The sequence below is a fragment of the Anarrhichthys ocellatus genome, unplaced genomic scaffold (assembly GCF_004355925.1).
Source record: "Anarrhichthys ocellatus isolate YVR2014 unplaced genomic scaffold, GSC_Weel_1.0 scaffold560, whole genome shotgun sequence".
NCBI classification, from domain to species: Eukaryota; Metazoa; Chordata; class Actinopteri; order Perciformes; family Anarhichadidae; genus Anarrhichthys; species Anarrhichthys ocellatus.
This window is the reverse complement of record NW_022280534.1, coordinates 1-9,885: the sequence shown is the minus strand read 5'-3', so window position 1 is coordinate 9,885 and position 9,885 is coordinate 1. Positions and strand designations below refer to the sequence as shown.

Below are 9,885 nucleotides of genomic sequence, written 5' to 3'. Positions count from 1 at the left end.
TCCATCCCTCTTTGTCTCCCTCTCGTCCATCCCTCTTTGTCTCCCTCCCCTCCATCACTCTTTGACTCTGTAAGAGCCCGCATCCAGTTTAAGACTCTGGTGCTAGCCTACAGGGCAGTGAAAGGAACAGCTCCTTCCTATCTCCAGGCCATGGTCAAGCCCTACACCCCGGCCCGACCACTTCGCTCTGCTACCTCTCCTCCTCCTGGTTGCCCGTCGCTCAGAGGTCCCTGCGTCCGATCGACCCGGTCGCAGCTGTTTTCTGTCCTGGCCCCACAGTGGTGGAATGAACTCCCCACTGACGTCAGGACGGCAGAGTCGCTGCCCATCTTTCGGCGCAGGCTGAAAACTCACCTCTTCAAGAAGGCCTACCCTTCCGCTTAGCACTTACTTAGCATCTATTGTATTCATACTAGCTTATTGCACTTATTGTTTTTATATTAGTTTGTGGCACTTATTGCATTCGATTGTTTCTGCACTGTACGTTGGCTCTGGATTATGCTCTGAGATGCTTCCAGGTGTGTGTGTGTGTGTACCTGCAGCCATCAGGAGAGCTGTGAGCTTGACGGAGCCTCGTCCTGCAGCGATGTGGAGGGAGGTGGAGCCATTGAAGGTGAAGCAGTCCACCTTAGCATTTCCCTGAGCACAGAAAGCATCACACACCGTTAGATGTTACTGGGGACAACCTGACCAGTATGACCAGTGAACCAGTATAACCAGTGAACCAGTATAACCAGTGAACCAATATAACCAGTGAACCAGTATAACCAGTGAACCCAGTCAGTACCTCCAGCAGCAGGCAGCCGGCCAGCGACACGTTGTCCCTCTCGGTGGCCAGGTGGAGGGCCGTCCGTCCACAGGTGAGCTCCTGAGCCTCCACGTTAGCCCCGCCCTCCAGCAGCTCTCTGAGGGAAGACAGCTGATTGGCCAGGACCGCCAGGTGGATCGCACACATACCTGTGACCATGGAAACGAAGGGAGGACCGTCAAACACGCTAAACATTTTCTTGTGTGTGTGTGTGAGTGTGTACTGTGCCACCACAAGGGGCCAGGTATTAGAGGGGTGCTACATTCCCTTGCATGATATCTCTCTCTCTCTCTCTCTCTCTCCTCAATTAGGTGGCTTAAACACCTACACCTGGGTGAGTGGTGAGGCATTCTGGGAGCTGTAGTTTGGGAATCAGCAGCCATTTTGTTGAGAGAGAGAGAGACACACACACACACACACACACACACACACACACACACACTGTGGGCCTTTCTCAATATGCGTTCTTGTGTGTTCTCGTGTTGACTTGTGAAACGTCATCAGCCCAAGTACTGTTCCAATTCAAAAGTCTGCATTGAGCCAAGCACGGTCCAAATGCCTGGCAGTGGCTCCGCCCATTTTACCAGGGACACATCGGAGGTGACTTGTCTCTACTTGGGACAGCCAAATATCCCAGAATGCATTTTGCACCAGCAACAGGAAACAATGGCGGAGGGGAAAACACACAACTGGAAGTTGAAACTTTCGAAATACTACTGTTGATAAGTCACGGAAAGTAATTTTAGGATGTTTTTAGGCGAGAAGTTTGAATCCTGGAAGGCTAAATTCAATGCTCTCTCAAACGGCAAGTCTGATCTAACGCCCACGCGAAGCATCAGCCGGACTATGAAAAATCTATTTGTAGCAGCAAGCATGCTGCAAACCTTAGTAAGCATTATCTTAAGAATAAGGGAGCAAGCATGCGTCCTGAGAGGTCATCCTACCTTTATGTGGAATATCTGTGTGTAGCAGCATGCACGCGGCAGACCTCAGCAACATTATGCTAAGAACTAGAAAACAAGACATTTTGACAGTGTGGCTGCTGCAATATATATATATACACACCAATATTACCAGTAGTATCATTGAGATACCGCTTTTCTCATTTCTGCATTTTAGATTCATCCTCATGTATTGAATCTTGTATTTGTGGACAGTCTTGAACTTGAGAGCTGCTTCATAGAAACACATATGACAGCGTGCGCGTGTCACTGTTTCTGTGATGTAATTAGCGTTGTTGTGTTATCATTATGTTTTGCTATTATTTCTCTTATATACAATTATGTTAATTATGTTTCTTATTATTACTATTTAGTGGTCCTATCATTGTTCCTTCTTTCTTTATTCTTTATTATTCCCTGACTGAGTCCTCCCGCTCCATGTCGATGACATTAATGTTGGATTCAACGACCTGCATTGAAAAACAAACAATGCTTTGGACTTCTTCTTTGATTGACAGCTGATGACAGCCTTTTATAAATTATTGATAGTTTTTATTATTATGATTATATTTATTATGATTATATTGGGCACTGACCCCGACCCCCATGGGACATTGAAGAGGCGTGTCAGCCAAGACAGCCCAACAGTGTCCAGCGCCTTCAGCATCTCAGGGCGGCTCTCATCCACCCCCGGCGCCTTGCCACCAAGGAGCTCTTTGACTACCTTAGAGGCCTCCGCCAGGGATGTGGGGGAAGAGGTCCAAAACTCACCTTTTCAGAACTGCTTTTAATGTCTGACGAATGTGTGTTCTATGTTTTTAGTTTTTATGATGATTTTAATGTTTGTAAAGTGTCTTTGAGTATTTTGAAACACGCTCTATTAATAAAATGTATTATTATTATTATTATTATTATTATTATTATTATTATAACCCTATACAGGGTACTTTTGTACATTTTATGCGTTTTAAAATCCTTCCTCCTGTATGGTTGGCTTACAATTTCATCCATCGTGCAGAATCATCAGAACCTCACCATGTCCCGACCTAAACGGTGTTCCAGAGAAAACAAACCACTGCTCCAATGGATTTGAAATTAAGCAGTCAATATGTGGTTGAAGTGTAGACTTTCAGCTTTCAATATGCAAGCATGCGTCCCAAAAGAGGTCGATCTACCGTTACGAGAAATACCGGTGTGTAGCAGCAAGCATGCTGCAGACCTCAGCAAACGTCATCTTAAGAATAAGAGTGCAAGCATGCATCCAAAGAGAGGTCATACAACCTAGATCAAGCAGTGAACCCCAGCCAACCACTTGCAAACGCAGCATTTATATTTATTTATCGGATATGGTGAGTAGCGTGAATATACATAAGCGTTGTTGTCAAAGCTTTGCCAGCAGTACGGTCTGTAACAGCAGAGATGTAGAGGATCAGTGCGGACGGAGTCACATTAACATGAACCTCCATGAAGTGAGAGTGGGCTGTGATTGGTGTGTGTGTGTGTGTGTGTACCTGCTGTGTTGCTGTGGTCCAGCAGCTCTCTCATCTCTCTGTGCTGCAGTAGAAACTGGACCATCCCTCCTCTTCCTCCTCCTCCTCCTCCTTCCAGCCGGGACGCCAGGTGGAGCGGCGTGTTTCCATTACGATCGGTCAGAGTTGGGTCTGCACCGGCCAATAGCAGCGCTTCCACCGCCTCCCTCTGCTGGGTGATCACGGCCAGGTGCAAAGGAGTCTGGGATACATGGAGAGATTCTTTTACTAATGCTTCCTCGAAAACTAGCAAGCTTCCTTGTAACTACTAACTCCTTGATCGCTAACTTGTAAGCATCCTTGCTCGTTGCCCCCTAACAAGGCATCTTACCCTCCTTACCAAGGTAATTTTCTTGGTTTCTAAATCTAGAGAACGTCTTTGCTTCTTTGCTTCCTAAGTAGGTTACTTTCTTGCTTCCTCACCCCCTATATAGGAAGCTTCCTTTTTTATTTCCAAAATAGAAAGCTTCCTTCATTGCTCCCAAAATAGAAAGAAACCTTTCTTGCTCCTTAAATGGTCACTAACTTGTTTATTGCCCACTAACTTAGTTACTTCCTTTGTAATTGCCTTCAGGGTAAGTTTCCTTTCTTGCTTTGCATCGAGTAAGCTTCCTTGCTCCCTAACTAGAAATCTTCTCTTGCCCCATGATCCCAAACCAGTCAACGTCCTCGCTCAATGGCTCCCTAACCAGCAAGCTTCCTTTCCTTACGGAGGTCATTTCCTTGTTCCCTAATAAGAAAACATCTTTGCTCCTAGCTTCCTAAGTGAGTTTCCTTCTTGCTCCTTCTCCCTCTCAATCAGAGAGCTTTGTTATCTCTCACTCCCCAACTAGAAAGTCTATTGTTTATGTGTTCCTGTTCTAAGAGTAGGAGGCATCCTTGCTGCTAGGAAACAGTGCATTTCCTTCTACCTGGTACAGGTTGTTCCTCGTGTTGAGCACCTCCTCTCCAGGCAGAGCAGAGACCACCTGAGTCAGACTCTTCAGCGCCTCCTGCTGGCTGTGGAGGACGGCCAGGTGGAGCCCACTGGAAGGAGAGGGAAGTGAACGGAGTGAATTAAAAGGATCAATCTGAGCTATAAAAAGGTTTTTATAAAATAAGCTGTAGAGGTTTAAAGTGAGTTATTTATGTTTTGTACTGACGTGTCTCCGTCCTCGTCCTGAGCCGTCATTAGCTGGCGCTGTGCGGCCAACAGATACGCAGAGTCTCCGGTGACCGAGTACTGAAACAGAGCCTCCAACTGTCGGCCGGTCGCCTGAACCGACCGCTCATCTGCATCACACACAAAAAGAGAATTCTAACAGAAAGGAAAACATTGTTTTTGCTTCAATCTATTTTTTTTAATGCAACAGGAGCAGAGCTGATTTTTAGATGCACTTTGTAAGGCAGCACAATACACATAAAACACAAAGTATGAAAACATTTAAAGCACAAAGAAACGTTTTGTATTTAGAACGAAGTTTAACGTTTCAGCCTTTTATGTTTCATGTTACTGGGTAGAAATCAATTCAAGAAAATAAAGTTTCATCTCCTTAGCTGCTGCAGTATTACTTCTTTGACACTTAATACTCATTACTCTGTTTGTTCATAGATTTATTCTACTGTTCCTGTTATTCTTCTGTTGTAATCTTTCATCTCCTTCTGGCACAAGAATTGTTTTTTTTGGATAAATAAAGTTCCATCTCATCTCATCGCTGCATGTTTAGCATTTAGACTCATCGTGTCTTGAGTTAAAATATCCTGAACGAATCTCTGATCATCTGTTGTGTTTGATTAAACTCTAAGTTACAGTTGATAATGTGTGTATACACACAGTGTGTACAGCGATGGCAGCAGCAGATGTGTACCTCTGTGTGGTTCTGGTTCCTCCACGCTGACCCCTCCCTCCTCAGTCCTCTCCCCCACATCCAGGCCTCCCGGCTGGGCCGCAGCTCTCAGCACGACCCCCGACCCCGAGTCATCGTCTGGATCGCTGTCGTCTGCTGCGTCGCTCTCAGAGTCTTTAACACAACATTTGTTTCCTTTCGCCATAAGTCTTTGATTTTACAGTTAACAATCATGACATTTCCTTTGGTTTAGATGAATGTATATTTAGTGGTGTGATGAATGAAAAGACTGTTAAAGCTGAAAAGGATCTCAAACAATGATAAAAAAAAACTGGGCAGGTCGTTTGTAAACTTCCTCTTATGTTAAGAAATTAATTCATTGATTTGAGACTTTTGAGGCGAGAAATAACGCAGTTACTGAAACTTTGAGTGTAAAAGTGTTTTGAGAGTTTCCAGAGGCGGTGAGTTGCGTTGGGACACCCGTGATTTGCATGAAGTAGCCTAGACCTCAATTTTATGCAAATGAGGAGCGGCCAACGAGACGCCCTACATTTTAAAACGTACCATCCGTGTCCGCTTCAGTCGATCGTAAACAAACTTTGTGTCATTACTTCTCACCGTGTTTGATGCCTCCTCCTCCCAGACCAGCTGAGTATCCGGTGGAGAAACCTCCTCCTCCTCCTCCTGCTCCATAGTTGTAGGTAGTTAAGCCCTGGAAGTAACCTGGTGGACAAATCAAACACACCCACAACATCAGTTGACAGTTTTATCTTCTATTGTTCTGAACTGTCAATGACTTTCTAGGTTTTCCAGGTGTGTGGTAACCCGGGCTAATTTTACCTCCTCCTGCTCCTGTAGAGCCGGGTCCTCCTCCTGCAGCAGGACCTCCTCCACCTCCTCCTCCTCGGTATAGACCTGCACCTCCTCCATGACCGCTGAAGTCCTGGAAGTTTGGCAACGTCTTCTGTCTCTTTCTCTGCACCTCCTCCTTGTCTGAACACACAGGTACATGCATATGAGCACAGGTGAGCTACCTGCGATCACTTGCCTACCTGCGATCTGAGGGCGGAGCTACCTGTGATCTGAGGGCGGAGCTACCTGACCTACCTATGATCTGAGGGTGGTAGGTGAAGGGTTTAGGTTCGCTGGTCTCGTTGTCAGACTTCCTCTTCAGCTGGACGAACACTGACGTCGGTTTCTGCAGGTTCTGGTCGCGATACTTCGGAGTCTTGAACACGATGGCGAACTGACGGCAGAGAACACGTCGTCACGGTAGCGTCGATATTGCCATCAACTCCTGATCTTATGGCTTTGACGACTGTACTTCTACTGATACAACCAATACTGCTACTAGAGCTACTGCTTTACTACTAATATTAAGATATTGTTTTATTATTATTGCCCAGCCCAACTTGATACTTTAACCTACGAATACTTTTACTGCTTCTGCTACATGTGATACTCGTACTACCATTACTATAAGAGCTGCTACTGATGATTCTACAACTATTATATTTTGACCTCTATTTATTTATGCCATTACTACACTTCTATCACCACACTTCAACATTAATATTCATCTACTACTACATCTATTTATTCCTTTTTTATTAGATTAAAATAACAACTAATACTACTTGTGTGACTACGATTAACAGTGGTACTACTAACTCCTTGTACCTGTCTGTGGACGTCTGTAGGGGAGAAATCTCCCAGAGCCTCCCAGGTGACCCCCGAGTCGTCTTCTTCATAGAATCGAACCTGGATGTCATCTACACACACACACACACACACACACACACACACACACACACACACACACTATTACACTAAACCCACTAAACACAACGAAACTTATTCCGCCTAAGTAAAGTTTAAAACAAACAGTCCTATCTGCTCAACGCCGCTTTAAACACACGTGTAAGGAGGATTTAACAAACTCTCCAGCAGGTGGCGACATCAGCGGATACGACACCTTTATTTACATTTCATACACTCATGATGTCACTAGTGGAGAAACTGTTATCGAGCTGATGTAAAAGTGAAAATGGAAAATCTTTACAGAAACTAGAAGAAGAAAAAGCCTCATGATGAATCAGAGCTGAGACTGAGACTGAACTTTGTGGGTTTTATGTATAAAACGGTGCGTTTGTGTTTCGGTGTCGCTGTGTCTTTAAATCCCGTCTCACCTTTCTGGACTTTGTCACAGAGCAGGTAGACCTCCTCTCCTCCGCTCACGCAGCCAGCGGTTCGATCCATCCGCACAATCTTCAGGTTGGAGGCGTTCGGAGCCTCTAAAGGGGAGAAAGAGAAACACAGCGGGTCGGTCAGTGGAGACAACAGAAGGGCCGCAGGTTCGATTCCCAGCCATGAAGAAACAACTCAAGACTCAAACTGAGCTGAAATGAAGCCAAAATTCAGATTATATTCTGCCCAATTAAAATAATTTCTCTCAAGGTTTTCCTAAGATTTCACGTTCTTGAGAATGAGACGGACAGACGGACAACCCGAGAACATAATGCTGGTAATGGCTGTTACCGGCGCGGAGGCACAAGAAGATAGATCATAATAATATTATATATATCTATAATATCCTACTAATATTCCAAAGTTAACAACATGTTTGTTATCTCACGAACTATTCTGCTTCAATCTATATTTGTTGGCGTTTAGCCTTTCAAAACCAACATATTCACTGCGTTTATGATTTAACAGATCACATTTACATTGACGTCTTATGAATTCTCATATGAAGTCTTGAGTTCTGACCAAAAACTTGGGACGGATGGACTAACAACCTGAAACCAGGATGCCTCTGGACACAGCTGTTGCCGGCAATTTCTCTTTAAACTAAATGTAATTTGTATTAAATATCTCAGAGAACCTCTTTGAGGATCTGAATGAGTTCAACAAAGTGACTCTAAATCAACTTTGAAGTGAAACATTCGAAACTCTCCATTCAACTCTGCAGCCTCTCGGGGACAACTTCACTTTTGGAGATTAAAACACAGCTGAACTCTCCAGTTTGAGTCTGGATTCTAAAGTGAAAGTGCAGAACGGTGGTGAAGTGATGATTGTTTTTAGTTCTGACAGGAAGTTGCTGCAGCGTACGGAAACCAAATCAGCAGGAAGAGGGAAATGAAACCAGGCGACCCGACCCTGAGCGGTCCTCAGACACGAGGAGGGTGTGATCACAGTTTAATAAAGTAGAGCTGAAGACACAGGAAACACCGAGACACCATGAAACAGTCCTGAAGCAGAGAGAAGCTTTTAAAGGACAACAAAGTTATGATGGACGGTCCATCATGGTTCAAGGACCAGAACTGAACAGTGAGGGCTTTTCCTCCACTAAAGATATTCTTTAATCTACTTATCGATTAGTTTATTTAATCAACAGATCTGTAAAACTGAAACCATAGGATCTCAAACCAGTCTGGGATCTCAAACCAGTCTCTGATCTTAAACCAGTCTGGGACCTTACACCAGTCTGGGACCTTAAAGTAGTCATGGTAACTGTGTTCAGACTCACTGCTGTCGTAGATCGGATCAGACACGACGGGCTCCAGTCTTCTGGTGAATCCTCCGTCACTGTTTGGGAGAAACGCTGTGAACATGAGCCGAACTACGCTGAGGTCCATTTCTTTAGCCTGAAGAGACGCCGCGCTGCTGATCACACTGCGCTGGTGATCTGAGGACAGAGAGGACAAAAAAATAATATATAATAATAAGACAGAGAGACGGACATACGTTCATTTAAAGACAAGGTGAGAAAAAAAACAAAATAATAATAAGACAGAAAATAAAGATGATAGTTTGTTAGATTAAAGATGTCCTCACTTTCCTAAAATGTCCCCTTCTAATATGTCCTCTCAAGGTCTGAAACTTCAACAGGTCTTCTCAAAGTCACCAGTACAGTCTCTCGCTCGCTCGCTCGCGCACGCACGCACGCACGCACGCACACGCACACGCACACGCACACACGCACACACACACGCACACGCACACGCACACACGCACGCACGCACACACACACACACACACGCACACACACACACACTGACCGGTGAGGTCTCTGGGGACCCTGACTTCCCCCTGCAGAGCGTCGATGTCCACATGGATGGAGACCCCACAGTTGTATCCCAGCCGGAAGGCCTCGACCATCCTCTCCTCCAGAGTCTTGGCCACGTTCTTCTTCGTCACATGGAGGATGCCCAGGTTGGGGAAACTATGAGAGAAACACACCTGTGAGTCTCACACCTGGCGGGTTTACACACACCTGCGTTTGATGGTGCAACGTGTGTGTGTGTGTGTGTGTGTGCTGCAGACCTGATGGTGGAGTCTTTGGGCTGCAGGTCGGTGATGCAGATCCCTTTGTCACACTGTTTCCCCACCAGACTGTGAGCGTGAAGCTGAGGGTTGGGGGTCAGCGCTGTCACCAGCTGGACCACGACCCGGGCCGGACCCTGGTAGTTACTGATCTGAAACACGGATCAGCATTTCATTTACTCTATAATACAACATTTCACACCGAGTCAGGGACAAAACAGGACTCATTTTATTACACACATTATATTACACACATACATATATATATATACATATATATACACATACATATACACATATATACACATATATATACATACATATACACATATACATATATACATATATACATATACACATATATATATATACACATATATATATATACACATATATATATACATATATATAGATATACATATATATACATATACATATACATAGATATACATATA

The 9,885-nt window shown here is 44.7% G+C and overlaps 1 protein-coding gene across 1 annotated transcript in view; it reads right to left on the bottom strand.

Moving 5' to 3' along the window:
• nfkb1 (nuclear factor of kappa light polypeptide gene enhancer in B-cells 1) overlaps positions 1–9,594 on the bottom strand; it is a gene marked incomplete at its 5' end in the record, with an annotated part of 12,754 nt that extends 3,160 nt beyond the window's left edge. Inside the window, 14 exons of the mRNA XM_031838210.1 lie at positions 537–639; positions 788–957; positions 3,261–3,480; positions 4,190–4,304; positions 4,421–4,550; positions 5,126–5,278; positions 5,723–5,827; positions 5,945–6,097; positions 6,212–6,350; positions 6,785–6,876; positions 7,294–7,398; positions 8,634–8,792; positions 9,166–9,329; positions 9,431–9,594. Of these exons, the coding sequence (XP_031694070.1) occupies positions 537–639; positions 788–957; positions 3,261–3,480; positions 4,190–4,304; positions 4,421–4,550; positions 5,126–5,278; positions 5,723–5,827; positions 5,945–6,097; positions 6,212–6,350; positions 6,785–6,876; positions 7,294–7,398; positions 8,634–8,792; positions 9,166–9,329; positions 9,431–9,594 (1,972 nt within the window). The remainder of the gene's footprint in view (positions 1–536; positions 640–787; positions 958–3,260; positions 3,481–4,189; positions 4,305–4,420; positions 4,551–5,125; positions 5,279–5,722; positions 5,828–5,944; positions 6,098–6,211; positions 6,351–6,784; positions 6,877–7,293; positions 7,399–8,633; positions 8,793–9,165; positions 9,330–9,430) is intronic.
• Positions 9,595–9,885: the final 291 nt, after the last annotated feature.